Source organism: Girardinichthys multiradiatus, chromosome 19, assembly GCF_021462225.1.
Source record: "Girardinichthys multiradiatus isolate DD_20200921_A chromosome 19, DD_fGirMul_XY1, whole genome shotgun sequence".
Lineage (NCBI taxonomy): Eukaryota > Metazoa > Chordata > Actinopteri > Cyprinodontiformes > Goodeidae > Girardinichthys > Girardinichthys multiradiatus.
In genome coordinates, this window is record NC_061811.1 from 37140878 (window position 1) to 37157847 (window position 16970).

Genomic DNA, 16970 nt, shown 5'->3' on the forward strand with positions numbered 1-16970 from the left:
TTTAGAAGGAGTAGCACAGTACGAGATTAAGTTGCTGTTTGAATATTTGAAACAGAATTTTATTTCTAATGAAAACATCGTCCAACGTGTATATGCATTCAACTATGGATTCATGGATAAAAAGAATCGTCCAACATATATACACATGTTTTGCACTAGCAATGGTATTGGGCTAAATGCCAGTCAAACATTGTGCCTTATTCGTAACCTGCCGCTAATATTTGAAGATGTTGTACCAGAAGCTGATACACACTGGCATTTGTTGTTACTGTTGTTACATATTGTTAACATTGTGTTTTCCCCATGTATTACAGAGGGTATGACTGTATTTTTGAAACATCTTATTGAAGAGCACCATAGATTATTCACCGATTTGTATCCTCAAAATAATTTGATCCCAAAGCACCACTTCATGATCCATTACCCTGAATGTATACGCCAAATTGGTCCTTTAGTACATGTTTGGAGTATGAGGTATGAGGCAAAACATAAATTCTTTAAGTCCAGTTTAAAAAACTTCAATAACATAACCAAGTCCCTTGCAAAGAAACACCAAATAGCTGTTGCCTATCATTGGGAATCATTGTCTGCCAAAGGTATTGAGTCTGGGCCTGTCAAATCAAAAACACTGACTGACGTTGAAAATGGTAATTTGATTTCAGAGCATTTTCAGATTGATATGTCAAGTGACATACACAAGACAACTTGGGTTAAACACAATGGTGTTGAATATCACACTGGTCTTGTTGTTGGCACTAATGTTGTCAATGATATGCCAGTGTTCATGAAGATTATTTGCATTTTTCTGAGAAATGAAGTCTTTTTTTGGTATCAGAAATGGAGACTGTATTTGTAGAGCATTTTCATGCTTTTTGTATCATTGACAATGTACATAATGTTTCACTTGTTGCACCTGGAGATTTGAAACACTTTCAGCCCTTTGATATCCAAAAGTCTTATGGTTCAGACTCATTTTTGTATGTTGTGCCAGACAGCTGCATTGTATAGGGCAAACTACAGAGCTAATAAAATATTGTTCATTACAGTACTTTTAGGAGTGATTATTGTTAATCCCTGTGTACCATGTCCCTGTGTCAGTATAAGTATACACTACTTAAGTGTATATTTAACACCACTAAGTGTTAAATGATTACTAGTGCAGTGTTGACCAGTTAACTCCATGAGTGTATAATAGGGGAATGTTGAACACCAACTTGGTGTTCTTGTCATCCACTGCTGTGTTAATATTTAACACTGTAAGAGTTTATTAAACAACACTGTCACAGTGTTAATAATTTTAAGTCATCCTGTAGTGTTAATATTGAACACTGTAAGAGTTTGTTAAGCAACACTGCCTAGTGTTAATAATGTTAACTAAATAAAAAGTGTTAATTTAACACTTTGCCAGTGGTTCCCATATAAACCCTGGGAAAGTGTTCATTTTCACTCTGAGGGTGTTAAATTTGCGATTTCAAATTTGCTGTGCAGGCCTGCTAGTGCAAGTACTAGTGCTAAGCCACATGATAGCAGACAGGCTTTGCTGGACCCACTTGTAAAAAAACAAAAATGGGATAATAAGTAAAATCACACGTAAAAGATGACGGCTACCTTTGTGAAGGATTTAAATACAAAAAAAGCTCCTGGGGGAAAAAAAAAACTTTTCGATTTCTACAACATGCATAAAACTCTGTAATTTATAGGGACATATTTTATTTTTTACAATGAACACATTTGCTTCTAAAAAAATTTGTTCCAGGTATAATTAATCAGAAGTGATGGCAAAGAAACACTGAATGTATCACAGTTTCATACGAATCTTTTATTGTTGATATCAAACATGAAGTAAAGTGCTTTGCAAATTTTTTCTTTCCTTTCTATTTTTGAATCCAAAAGCTCACTGTGGCATGTTCAGCCTGTAGCAATCTCCATGTAAATTGGTCTGCTTTCTCTCATTGGTCATGAACCAATTGGAGCCACCTGGACACTTGATTTATCAAGTGCCAGCATACATTCCCCATGCTAATCCCACATTGGAGATGAATCAGTGATATATTCTGCAAATGGCAACACCATGGTTTTTATCCTTATGATGAAAGAAAAAATCTAATTCAGAAAGTCTTATTAAATACATAGTTTCTATATATTTTTATTTAAAAATTACAAACTGTTCAGAATCAGATTTTGAAAAATAAAAAACGTTCTGCAATTTTTATAGCATTCCAGATTCTTGAGTTCAAAACAATATAATCTCTGAACCAGCTTGGATATTATTGTGGTCTTATCTTTTTTATGGCAATTAGGACAGCCCAATTCTTTTCACCTCCAAAAAAATCCAAATTGTGCCACTTTTATATGTGGTACTAAATTGCATACGTATCCAATAATTTTCAAAGCGTTCGCAGTCAGAATGTTCATGTTTTACGTCATTGTTCTGGCGCTGACTAAACATCCACTCAGACCTCTCTACAGAAGTAGCAGTCACTGCTTCACAAAAGGTAATTTGTAATAGTTGCGCTCACTTTTTTTCCTTACCTTTCTTGATCTTGCTATGATGCGGTCATAATATTGTCGGCTCCCCTTGCTCAACAACTTAATAATAAAACAGAGACACCGAAATCCATTATTACTTCTGTAAACAGTGGGCCGCTGTGTGATCTCTACATTCTGCTTCTGTGCAAGCAGGTTGGCTTGGGGTCATGAACTGTTCAGACTGAAGTCTGATGGCGGAATTAATTTGTAGTTTGAACCACACCAAACAAACTATTGGATTTCAGTAAAACATCTGAATTGAGCATCAAGACCTGTAGTTTGAATGTAACCTTTGACTTGCCAAAGTAGAACTAGAACGTCCTATACTGAATGCAGATTCTTTAAAACCTTTTTTCAATAAAAACAAAAATCCAAAAATAGCTGTTTTAGTGCTATTTGAGCTCAATTCTGTTCAACTGAACTTGACTTTAAACTCACCTGAAGGCAAAGACATTTTAGATTCACATCACAGTTCATAGTTTACACACAGAATAGAATGATAGCTCTATAGCAGTTTTTCCTGAAGACGCTGTGGGGAGAGCTCTGACAGGAGCAGACACAATAAAGTAACAGCTGCACTAATGAGTCGTCAAAGTTGGATCAAACCTGCCACAACAGTCAGCTCAGCATTTTTGTTTTGAAAACTGATTCAAACAGGATGTGATGAAAAGCAGTCCCCACTGTCCATAAACTGTGGACACCAGGCACAATAGACATAATCTCCTCTCAATATATGCTGCAAAGGCTGTGTCACTGTGTGTGTGTGTGTCACTGTGTGTGTGTGTGTGTGTGCGCGTGTGTTCGCCGAGATCTCAAGGCAGCATTCTAACATATTCCAAGCAGCAGAACTCATGAGGAATTCAGTCTTTTGGTGAAAGACTTTTAGGTTTCAATGTATATTGAAACATAAAAAATAAAGTGATTGATTTGGTGAACTGACATTTCTGTTGCAGACTTCGCAATAGACTTCCACACCCTTGCTGCATTTTCCAGATGGGATTCTTTGGCTTTCAAAGGAGCATTCTTTAATGCTGTTAACAGAAAACTAAAAGATTCACTTGTTATTAGAGATGAACCCAAATCTTTGGATGTGCAGCAACAACTCTGTGGAACTGATGATGTCTGACCCCTGAGCAAAGCCGTTTCAACTCCAAGGAGTGCTTATACTGTGGAAAAAACTGCCACTTCATTGCCTGCAGTCCAGTTTTTCTAAAATGGAACATCAACCAGGAGATACAGAGGTATTGGTGGAGGGTCCTTAAACTATGTGCTCACCCCAACTCCCTCTTAAAGCATGTCTTGGTTGATTCAGATTGTGAACAAAGTCTGATGACTTTCAATCTGGTTAAACAGCTCAACATTCCTACTGTCAAACTGTTATCCATCATTTAAGTCAGTGCATTGAACAGAAGTCCCCTTCCCACCATAACTTACAAAACCGAGCTGATCAAAATATTCATTTCAGGTAACCATTGTGAGTTTTTGTCCTTTGTATTTACCCCTTTACAAACTCCCATTGTGCTTAGTTATTCATGACTTCATTACACAACCCTCATCTGCCCTGGCAGGAAAATAGAGTTGAATCTTTGAGTGTTTATTGTATCTCTACTTGTTTAATGGTCAGCCATTCCTTCTATCTGTCAGTCTTCTTCAAAGGTGGAGTTTTCCTGTCACTACAAAGACCATATGGCTGTGCTATAGATCTACAGGGACTCTGCAATGTTGTAAAAGATATAAAAAAGTAGTACATTAAATTACCAAAAATAAAAGCCATTAAAAAGTTTTTAAAAAGTAATAAATGTCATCCGACTACCCAACTATGACTTTTTTCCCCATTTGTGTTAAGTACAGGCCTATCTCCTAAAAAAACCTGAATTTATCTAGCCTATATTTTATAAATTTAATGTGCGAGTAGGACCGCGATCTCAATGACATGACATCAGTCAGTGTCTGTTCACAGTAAAATATTCGCACCTCAGTCTATTATCTAAACATAGACTTTATATGCTCTAACTGGATAATCTTTCGGCCATATTATTATCATGGGGAAATTTAAGCTTTTGGACATCTGGTTAGAGGACGGCAGATTCAGACTGGCTAAGTCCAGTAATTGGTTACAGCCGAGAAGGCTCTTGTCATGTCTTTAAAAAGACAATAGATGTCACCGGGATGGGAGTAAATGCCGTGAGGTCCCATATGGAATCCAGTAGTCACCGATCAAGAATCCACAGACAACATAGTGAGCATGTTGAGCTAGTGGGTTTGGTAGATCACAGTAAACCTCTACCAGTCTCCCCCAAGCCACTGCCAGCACTAAACCTACGGCCGGCAGTGGCTTGCGCTGTGAGTAGACCTAGAACTCTATGCCCCACTTCAACGTTCAACAAAACGGCAACTAAATACTACACACGACAACTCTAATAAGGGGATAGGAGAGTTTTTCCAGAGCATGTTTCCTAATTGAGTGAGGTTGCAAGGACGAGGAGCTACATTATCAAGTTTTTGGTTTAGCACTATACTTTAAGAAGAAGCTAGTTGGCAGTGTTAACAAAGCTGGACAATTTGTCCTCGTGTTCGATGAAAATTTTACTAAATAAAAAAAAAAATAAAGCAGATGGCAATACATGTTCATTATTTGGATGATGGTTGAGTGTCAAGGTATTTTGGCTTCTGAATTCCTGGGACATGCGAGGGCCGATTACCTGTTGGATCACATCAGTGTAAGTATATTTTCTTACAATTATTTGTAATACCAGAACTCTTTGACCATAGACTCACGTTAAAAGTTGTACATGTGCAGCAGCTTTAATACAAGAGATTCCACTCATTTTTGCCTGAATGAAGCATGCCTGTTGGGTCAGACATGTCAACGGCACCATCTTAGCATGTGGATCTTGAACTAATATAATATGGGGGGAGACTGAGCTCTGACCACAAAGTGGTTCTACTAGTTACTGTCTGTATACTAAATGCAATTTATTTCAACAATTAATTGTTATACCTTTTTTTCTGAGTGTGAAAATTCACTGGAATGTGTTGCACAACTAAAAATGAGGTACTGTCTGTCAGTTGGAATGGATGGCCCATATGTAAATGTTAAGCTGGTGGATCTTCAAAAAGGAGCATGCTGAGCTACATAGAGGTGCTCAAGTCATTAGTGTTAGGAGCTGTGGACTTCACACCTCCACAATGCAACAAAGGCAGGCTTCACAGTATGGCAGCTTGAAAAATCCTGCGATGGATGTATTTTCTATTCCGTAGTGTTCCTGCCCAAAGAGAGGACTTCACATACCTCACTGGGTCCTCTTGCTTTCCCTTTCCTTTCTACGGTCATAGATGGGTCGAAAATGTTCCATCAACAGAGAGCGCAATATCAGTTTGGCCCATGCTTCAAATGAACGTGGATGCAGCAGAAAATAAGAAAGTACAAAAACGCAGTGCAGCCTCAAATGACACCCTCTTGGCAGCAAAGGATCTTCTAATTGTTCCAAAACTTCTTAACAGCCCGGACCACAGGTTTGGAAGCTCTTAATTTCTGCCTGTACGTTGGGATGATATGGATCAGAGCGTGGTCAGAAAGTCCCAAAGCAGCCCTAGTGACAGCATGATTCGCATATTTTAAAGTTGAGTAGCAGTAGGCCAGAGTGTTTTCATCCCTGGTGGGACACTTAATGTGCTGTCTGTATTTGGGAAGTTCATTAGAGAGGTTTGCACTGTTGAAATCCCCCAAAACAATGATGAGAGTCTGGATGTTTTTTCTCCATGTCTGCGATCAGCTAAGAGAGTTGTTTTTTAGCATCTGATGTAAAGCCTTGAGGAGGTATGTAAGCTCCAACCAATACAAACGAGGAGAACTCTCTGTGAATAAAACAGTTTTCGGTTTATGAAAAATGAGCATGAACGAAAAAAGGACAGTGCAACAAAAAAATTAAAGAGGTAAGCAGCAGAGGATGAGTTGGAGGACCTCTGAAACCAGCACTGCATACTCTGCAGTTTTACTGAGTCACTTCAAATAGACACAGACAAGTTAGCTGAAATGGCTGAGGGAAAGGCAGGAAGAAAGATGGCGAAGTTAATCACACAGTCTAACACTACACAGAAACCTCAAAGACAAAAATGCTGCACTGCTACAAATTGACAAAATAATAGAGAAAAAGGACTCACAGGTGATGCTTGTAACTCTCTCTCTAAATTTATGCATCAAGGGTACACACATATACTGTACATCTCTCTCTATTCATTTCTGATCTTAAGTCAGTGTTTGACAGTTTTTAAGTCCAGTGTTAGTAGTTCAAATGTTTTTTTATGTGTTCTTTTTAAAGATATTATGCCTACCTCAAAGGAGGTAGACACAGTCTTACTCTCTTCACCTCTCTGTTTGAATTTGGAATTTTTCTATTTAGAATTTTCTCTCTGTTTGACAGATCCCTCAGATCCTGCATCAACTAACGTGGACTTAACGAGATCACCATTAAAAACTAATATCCCCTTCCTCTGCTTTGGAACCTGTTCATGCTCTAACTATTTTCACCAAAATACATTTACAGAATGCATACTACTGTACTTGGTCAGGTTCATGGAAGTGGATGAGTGAAATACAGCAGTTTCTTCCATTATGTGTTTGTTTTTGTACACCTTGATGACATACTCTATTGTTACTTTATAAAGAAGAAATAATTTGTCAAACTGTGGCCCACTTACCACCTTCACTTACCCCAAGAAACAATTTCTCAGATCTCAGTAGTTAACACAAGTATTCTCTACACCCAAGTTCTCAGAGGCCCCCATTTATACTCAACCAGACCCAAAAAACTATTATTCTAGAGGTTGATGCATCTCACACTAGAGTATGTGCCTTTCTTTTGCAGATATCTGCTTCTGATGACCTTCTTCACCCATGTGCTTTCTTTTCTGGGAGAAAACCAGTGGTGGGCCATGCATTTTACCCCTGGGCCTTCAGTGAGGTCCTGCAGAGTCCTACCCAAATTAATCCACCTTTAATACCATCATTATGATCAATAAATTTGCATTATTAAGAGTGTTAAACTGCCAGCTTTAAGATCGCTTGGATACTGCCAAAACCTAAAAATGAAAGGCCTTTAAGGGATTAGTCTACAAAGTTTATTAAATCCACCAAAGCAAAGTATATGAGCTTTAACAAGTTTGCCAGCAGTGAAGGCCTTGCTGGCCCTTTGGGTTGGACCAAAGTGCAGACAAGAGCTTGGTAGCAGCATCTCAGTAATTATTTGGTTTATTTTCAAAAAACGTAACAAAAACATTGCAGGAACGAACCAGAGACAAGATCAAAAACTTACATAAGCACTGCAGGTTCTCATGGCCAAAACGTAGCATGGTTTTCCAAAGCGAAGCATAAACAAAGTATAGGCATGGTAGGGAACGGGGTTGTGACGAAGAGGAACCAGCAACACACAAAGACACAAAACCAACTAATATACTGAGGGATAACAAAGGGCAGGTAATCAAAGAAACAGGGAACAGGTGTGACAAGGAGGCAGGGAGGCAGAAGGAACAGGTGAAACAAATACAAAGACTGAGCATGGGTGAAAAGACTAATAAACAATAAACAGAAAAAACAGACCAAGCAAAACTATAAGCAAGATAATTAACCAAATGAAGCATAAGGAAAACTAGAATAACCATAAACTAAAGTAAACAGAGAAACTAGAGGGGAACATAGGAACACCAACAACAACAACCTAAGAACAAACAAAGAGCCCATAAGGAGAATCCGATTTACAAAAGTAAACAACCCAAACATAAACAATAACTAAAGCTAAGGAAGACCTGGAAAGAGAACAAATACCTAACCATAAATGAACACAGAGATACTAAATGAGAATCCAAGGAACACAAAGAACTATAATAATAATAACAATAATAATAATAATAATAATACCCCACAAAGTAATATGAAAGCAACCACGAAAGGAACTAAGAGCGAGAGGAAGAAAACAACACACACTAGGAGGCGGTAGAGGGATGAAAAGAACTAATAAACATGATACAAAAGCCAAAATGGAAACATCTAAGCAAAAGTTAAAAAACAAAGCCACAAAACAAAGTCCGAAATGTCACATCCTGACAATGAGATAGTATATCAGAGGCAACCCAGTAATGCAATATGCTGATGAATGAGACTAACACCTAAAGTTAGCTACATAACTGGGATCCTTACTACAGACTTAAAGGGGACATATCATGCTTTTAAATCCTTCCTTTTCAAACTTAAATCATTCAGTTGTGATCAATATAAAGTGAAACGGCAATGCTTTGGTCTGAATTCCGTGTTATTGTAGCTCCACAGGCTCCTCTTTCACCCCTGTTCTGAAGTGCATTGAGAGCAACTCATTTTGGTGGGGTCTCTTTAAATGCTATTGAGGTACTTCACACCCCACCCCCTTCCAGGTCAAAGAGCGCTCCACTTTAACCAATCTGTCCATTTTTGAAGTTTGATAGCAGAGATACAATTTTCTATTGGTGCAGAAACAAGACAAAATTAATTATGCCAATAAATCGTCGTTTCCATACACAGAAGGAAATGACCCCTTAATCCAATGAACTCTTTCAGCAAATCCTCCTTGATACTGGCGGAGGTGGCTGAAGGGACTCGTCTTTGAAGTGCTTCAAGCAGACGAAGAGCAATTTCCTCATTCATGTCAGAACATGAAAAATAAAATTTAACCAGGCACTTTGAAGAGGTTCTGATTCTGGGGGATGTTGTAAAGAATTGTGTGGTTTAATACACCCAACAACCGAACATTTAGACTTATCCACTTATCCACTTGCAGCTTTGGCATACTTGAGTTTGGACTACAAAATCGCAGTAAGAAATAAAAACGGTGGATATGCGACATTAGTAGACGGAAGTCCATGGCCTTGTTTAGCTGTTTAGCAGCAAATACTGCAATGTAACAGTTCAAAAATTGTAATAGAGAATAGAGAAAACTTAACAGATTGAAAAATATGACCCAAACAGAATATAAACATCATAAATTGATGAATATGTGTTCGATTACTCTTTAGCTTTCCTGAAGGTCCCAAACCATTAAATTCAGTTTCAATTTAGTAAAATTCATTTTCAAATCAATATATTTCAGGTTATGAAAAAAAAGATTAAGTCTGAGCTATTCAAATTCAGTTTCTGCCCATAGATGCACTTACCTGCTTCCAAATTCTGCTCTACATTTTTCAAAAATAGGTAATAAATTTGCATTAGGATAGTCACATTTTGACATTTGTAAACTGATTCTGAATCAACCATCTCTGCAACTCAAAAAACCAAAACAAAGAGTTTTATTCCCCACACTAATTAAAAGAAAACATTTTGAACTGTTTTATTGTAATGTCATTTTATATCACGAAACGTGCTAATTTGACTGACTTGTGCACAATTTGAAATACACTATTAACTATGCATTGGCAAGCAGTTCATCCATACAAGGTTTGCTGTCACTGTGCATCAGTTTGCTCAATATGAAGATAAAAAAAAAAAAAAACAGCTCCACCTCTCCGCAGTGTGTGCTACTGCCTTTAAATGAAACCATAATGTGAAAGAATTACTCTGGGGATGTTCTTGTCTACCCAAGCACTGAGTTATAGTTAACATCATGATGAATGTGTTGATGATGCTGAATGCTGTTGTAACCTGCCTCCCCTATCAGCAGAAAAAGAAATTGTCTGTGGGTGGATGTGTGACCTCATATTACTTTATCTTGCAGTACAGCAAGCCAGACAAGTAAGAGGCATTTCAGTCAGCTGATGCTGCTGTAGCCACTGCCAGGTCATTATACTGAATGGTTTAAGTGGACAGACACTTGTATTGCTGCAGTTTGGTGACGATGATATTCACAACAGCATTAATGGTCCTTACAGGATTAGGGGGTTTCACTGGTGTTAGCAGATGATGCTTCATTTCTAATAGCTGTGGTGCTCATGTTTGTAGGATTGAGAAATATTGGTCCAACTAAAGACACATGGTTCCTGTTTTATATTTTGTCCAGCTGAGGACATAAACTGATAAGATTAATCATTTGTACTCATTATGTTCAGTGCATGAGCAATAAATTGCACAGTTAATGAAGCTAATTCTCTCTCAACAAAAGAAATTGATCTGCTTAAAATGCCAACATGGTCAGCAAGCTATTACTCGGAACTCCTTATGCTGCAAGCCAATTCATAAAAAAATATTGTCCATGTACAAAGATTTATCTACATTCTGTTTAATCTGGTGATGCCAGATAGCCAACGTCCTTGCATTTTCCTGCACTATCCCAGTTGTGGTTTGTGCTGCAATCATATCATGCGGTGTCTTGAGCAGTGTGCATTTTGTCATGATACAACCACCAGCTTAAGTGTATTTCATTGGAATTTAATATGATGACCAAAACAAATTAGGAGATAACTGTGATGTAAATGGCAGGAAGGCAGGCAAATGCCTTCAAACCAATGTTTTTGGCAGTCATATTAGTTTAAGTCTTAGTCTTTTGGAAAAAAATGCTCATTAGTTTTAGTTACATCTTATTCAACTCAAAAATATTTTAGTCAGCTTTAGTAAAACAAATTGTGTACTCTCTAGGTAATCATCCTGTAAATATCTAAAGGTGAATACAAAACAATTCGTATCTTAAAAAAACATACCAAGACAAACATGTGCATAATATATATATATATATATATATATATATATATATATATATATATATATATATTATGCACTTCATTATGTGTTTCATCACATCATTCTTACAAAATACTACCATGCTAAGAAAACAAGAAAACAGAATGGCCTAAACTATCGCAAAGCAAAAATGCATTTTGATAGTTTATTACTCTAAAACCAAGCACACACTCTTAACTGTTTAATATATCCCAACGTGCTGACAAAGCACAAACAAACAAAGAGGTGGCCTTATTGTCACTGAATATAAATGTGGCTAAATATGCTGCTAACGTTACAGATGCCAAGTGTGCTGTTCATTTAGACCTATGGGGAACAGCAACAGGTGAAATGCTACATTTCCCTCCATGTTTCAGACAGTCACTCAAACATGGGTCAATGTAACTTCCCACAAGCCAGTTGTAGAGTAACATTGTATGTGTATGGCATGTTAGCAGGACTTATTGTATATCAATGTTCACCACACTGATATGCTTTTGAAAGGATATCAGTGTGGTGAACCTTCAGATGCTGCTTAAGATTTGTGCTATGTTCCCATCCAGTTTGTGGCCGCATTTACTGCCACTTCTAAATTCAGTTTTTTTTTCTTTCTGATGGATAATATTTAACTGTGAGCTCTGTGCCTCCTGAAGACAACCTCTAGGTCGCCCGCCTTAACCCTTGTGTTTTGTTTTTTATTTTGTGGTTTCCGTTTTCATCGCATCATTTTGTTTTATGTTCTCTAGTTATTGCCATTTTAAATAATTATTTTGTTCCTGTTCCCAAGTTCTTCATTAAGGGTGTCCATGTGAATATGCCTTGTGTTTCTGACCCCGAGCTCCATCGAGGGATCTTCCGGCTTCCACACCGTTCTCCAGAGCTCCGTCAATGGTTTCAGCGGTTCCTCTGCCATTCTAAAAGGTTCCTCAAAGGGCTTCAGTGGTTCCACTGCTATTCTCCAGGGTTCCAGCAGTCCCAGCTCCGCCCTTCTGAATTCCACTGTGGATTCCTGCGTCCAGTGGACCAGTCTCCAGACCTCCTCTGTGAGCTCTAGTCTCCAGAGCTCCTTCAGAGGTTCCAGCCTTCAAAGCCCCTTTGTGAGTCCTAATCTTCTGGTTAGTTTCCAGACAAGGTTTTCCGTGGGTTCTCCAAGTGTGCTGGTTGACCTCCAGACAAGGTTCTCCATGGGTCCTTCATGCCTCCTGGCCAGGCTCCAGACTATGTTCTCCGTGGGTTCTGCAAGTGTCCAAGCCAGCTTCCTGCCAATGTTCTCAATGGGTTCTCCCAGTTCCCTGGTTGTCCTCCAGACTTCTAGTGCCTCCTCCTCCTGCATCAGCCTCCTTGGCTTCATCTCCACTGCCGCAAGCCTCCAGACCTTTGTGCCTTGTCGGAGCGACCGTCAGGTCCCCCTCCCATACTTTGTGCCTTCTTGGGACGACCTCCAGGTCACCCTCCTGTACTGTGTTTTGTTTTGTGTTTTCTGTTTTCATCTCATCATTTTGTTTTATGTTCTCTAGTTAATGCCATTTTAGATAATTATTTTGGTTATTAGATTCATAGTCCATTCTTGCGTTCTTGGTAAATTTGCATTTTCTCAATTTAGCTCCCATGTTCATTATAATCCTCCCACTCATCTCCCCGCTTTCTTTCAGCTGTTTTAGATATCTCCTGATTGCCACACACCTGCATCCAATGTCATTCCCCATATTTTCCACAGCATATAGGCTCTTTTACTCACCTTGACCATTTTTTATCTGTTTTTTTATTCGTTTTTTATTCCCTTTGCTGTGCAAACATTTTTATTGTGGTTTATTAAACTTACTTTTTAATCAAATATGATGCAGAGGTTTTAGACCTGATTTAAAGGATTTATTGCCAGTGTTAAGCTGTTAGCTTCCCTTTGAGTGTATATTTTGAGTGTTTTAATATCTAAAACTTCAATTTTGTCTTGATTTAGCTAAAGGAAATTCTCTGTCATCCATGACCTAATATCTAAAATACAGTTCAAAAGTCTGGGGTCATCAGGAGACACAACACTACAGACCTGTGCTATCAGTGTGGCTATGAACTTTGATGCCATGCCTCCTGATGACACCACCCAATGGCAGCATATAAAGATTAAGAAGAATGGGCCCTAAACTTGAGCTTTGTGGAGCACCGTAGTTTAGGTTATTGCATTCGGATGAACTGCATTCTATATTGACAAAGAATTGTATATTATTGACAACTACTTCAGAACAGTTCTAGAAAGTCCAATCTGAGCATGTCTAGCAGAATGGTATGAAATGCCAAAATAATTTGGAACCACATTCAAACATTGACCAGGGAATACCAAAAAAATACAAATAATTTATAAATCCACTTAAATGGTTAAATCCTAACTGAGCAAAATGTAACAGCAGAGGCTTTAAATCGCCATTTAAATAATTCTGTGAATGACATTTCCAAACATTTCACAAAACAAGACATAGAATACCCAGTCTTTTTCAATAGAAGACATTACTGAGACAAAAGTTCTAAATATTATAAACTAAGGATGATGAACTAAAGATGTCTTTGGAATGGACACATACCTGAACCCAGCATAGACCTGGGTTCAGTTCTTTCTAGCTCTGTTTCCTTCCTTATAAACCTTTCTGTTTCAACTGGCACTTCCCAGATGCTTGGAAGTCTGCTGTAGTTACTCCAGTATTCATATCTGGTGATTCAACTTCTTTAAACAATTACTGACCAATAAGAATTTTTCCTACCACTTCAAAAATTGCAGAAAAATGGGTTGCTGAGCAAATTGTCCATCATTTAGATAACAGCTCCCCTCTCCACCCTATAAAGTTTGGCTTAAGGCCAAAGCATTCTCTAGATTTGGGTGGAGTTGTAGGAGCAGCATTTTTGGACCTTAGGAAAGCATTCGATATGATAAATCATTCCGTTCTTCCAAGCTTGCTGCTAAGCTTTGACATTTTAATTTCTCCGTTACTGTGTTAAAATTGATTGAATCCTATTTAATTGTTCTCAGTGTTTTTCAGTTAACAACTAAAAATCTGAGTCACTCCAATTGTCAACAGGTGGTTCTCAGGGATGAATTATAGCCCCCTCCCCTTTTATTTAGTCTTTATATCAATGATTTGCCCTCTGTTTTGCACCCTGAAGTTGAATGTATCATGTATGCAGACGATACGGTTTTATTGGTTCGCACTCATTCCAAAGACATTGTTGCATCCAAACACAAAAGCTGTGAATCATGTCACATATATATCATGTTATATTATACATTCTCTATGTATTACACACTGAGACTGCTGTTTCAGTGTGCTAACCTCTAATATAAAATGATAGCTTTCAGCAAGAAGATCCTAAAGGTCAAATGAGGAGAGTTAGGTTTTGAAGCCAAGACTAAAACAGAATTGTTAAAAAATGACCTCTAATACAGAACTACAGTCTTAACATTCTGTGCAATCATCTGTTTTTACTGCAGTAGCTGGGGTTTGGTGTGCTGCTGTGTGACAATGGCTTGATAAAGATTTGCATGCTATAAACATAAACAGTGAACTTAGAATTCAATAATACAGGTCCTTCTCAAAATATTAGCATATTGTGATAAAGTTCATTATTTTCCATAATGTCATGATGAAAATTTAACATTCATATAATTTAGATTCATTGCACACTAACTGAAATATTTCAGGTCTTTTATTGTCTTAATATGGATGATTTTGGCATACAGCTCATGAAAACCCAAAATTCCTATCTCACAAAATTAGCAAATTTCATCCGACCAATAAAAGAAAAGTGTTTTTAATACAAAAAACGTCAACCTTCAAATAATCATGTACAGTTATGCACTCAATACTTGGTCGGGAATCCTTTGGCAGAAATGACTGCTTCAATGCAGCGTGGCATGGAGGCAATCAGCCTGTGGCACTGCTGAGGTCTGATGGAGGCCCAGGATGCTTCGATAGCGGCCTTTAGCTCATCCAGAGTGTTGGGTCTTGAGTCTCTCAACGTTCTCTTCACAATATCCCACAGATTCTCTATGGGGTTCAGGTCAGGAGAGTTGGCAGGCCAATTGAACACAGTGATACCATGGTCAGTAAACCATTTACCAGTGGTTTTGGCACTGTGAGCAGGTGCCAGGTCTTGCTGAAAAATGAAATCTTCATCTCCATAAAGCTTTTCAGCAGATGGAAGCATGAAGTGCTCCAAAATCTCCCGATAGCTAGCTGCATTGACCCTGCCCTTGATAAAACACAGTGGACCAACACCAGCAGCTGACACGGCACCCCAGACCATCACTGACTGTGGGTACTTGACACTGGACTTCTGGCATTTTGGCATTTCCTTCTCCCCAGTCTTCCTCCAGACTCTGGCACCTTGATTTCAGAATGACATGCAGAATTTGCTTTCATCCGAAAAAAGTACTTTGGACCACTGAGCAACAGTCCAGTGCTGCTTCTCTGTAGCCTAGGTCAGGCGCTTCTGCTGCTGTTTCTGGTTCAAAAGTGGCTTGACCTGGGGAATGTGGCACCTGTAGCCCATCTCCTGCACACGCCTGTGCACGGTGGCTCTGGATGTTTCTACTCCAGACTCAGTCCACTGCTTCCGCAGGTCCCCCAAGGTCTGGAATCGGCCCTTCTCCACAATCTTCCTCAGGGTCCGGTCACCTCTTCTCGTTGTGCAGCGTTTTCTGCCACACTTTTTCCTTCCCACAGACTTCCCACTGAGGTGCCTTGATACAGCACTCTGGGAACAGCCTATTCGTTCAGAAATTTCTTTCTGTGTCTTACCCTCTTGCTTGAGGGTGTCAATAGTGGCCTTCTGGACAGCAGTCAGGTCGGCAGTCTTACCCATGATTGGGGTTTTGAGTGATGAACCAGGCTGGGAGTTTTAAAGGCCTCAGGAATCTTTTGCAGGTTTTTAGAGTTAACTTGTTGATTCAGATGATTAGGTTCATAGCTCGTTTAGAGACCCTTTTAATGATATGCTAATTTTGTGAGATAGGAATTTTGGGTTTTCATGAGCTGTATGCCAAAATCATCCGTAATAAGACAAAAAAGACCTGAAATATTTCAGTTAGTGTGCAATGAATCTAAAATTTATGAATGTTAAATTTTCATCATGACATGGAAAATAATGAACTTTATCACAATATGCTAATATTTTGAGAAGGACCTGTAAGGATAAATAGAAATTCACACATAGGAGGCAAGTCTTAGTTTATGTTGTTCTTTGTAAGAGATGGTTTATCAAAGCCTATCAAAGAGTACATATTTACTACTTTGAGTCATGGAAGTTAAATCCAATTACACTTCGAAACACCAAACCGTTTGTGGGCTCCTTTTAATCAAGCTTCTTAATTATAATAACATATCCAATCATTTTGTGTCAATGGTTTTCTCAATCCATGATTGGACTACATACCAAGGATGGCAATCACCTCGTCGTCCTGGATGACTTCAAGTGACCCTGACACCACGAAGCAAAGGGTGTCAACGCTCTCACCGGCATGGTAGATCAGGTCTCCAGGTGCACAATGGATGGTCTGAAACTCCACAGCCAGAGAGCGCAGGCAGCCATCACTGGCTAACCTGAAAGCTGGATGTTCGTTGAACACCTGAATGAGATGGAGGGAGAGAATTCAACTTAGAGACTGGGGAACATTTGGATCAAGACATTTTCATTTGATCTGCATCTGAGTTCCAGAATAAACTCAACTACCAGTACCTGTTGTTGGTCTACTGTCAGTGATTTTATATCAATTGTATCA

At 38.6% G+C, this 16970-nt stretch overlaps 1 protein-coding gene across 1 annotated transcript in view; it reads right to left on the reverse strand.

Annotated features, from left to right (window-relative positions):
* LOC124885089 (potassium voltage-gated channel subfamily H member 5-like) overlaps positions 1–16970 on the reverse strand; it is a 375126-nt gene that overhangs the window by 58194 nt on the left and 299962 nt on the right. Inside the window, exon 11 of the mRNA XM_047393285.1 lies at positions 16625–16817. Coding sequence (XP_047249241.1) covers positions 16625–16817 — 193 coding nt within the window. The remainder of the gene's footprint in view (positions 1–16624; positions 16818–16970) is intronic.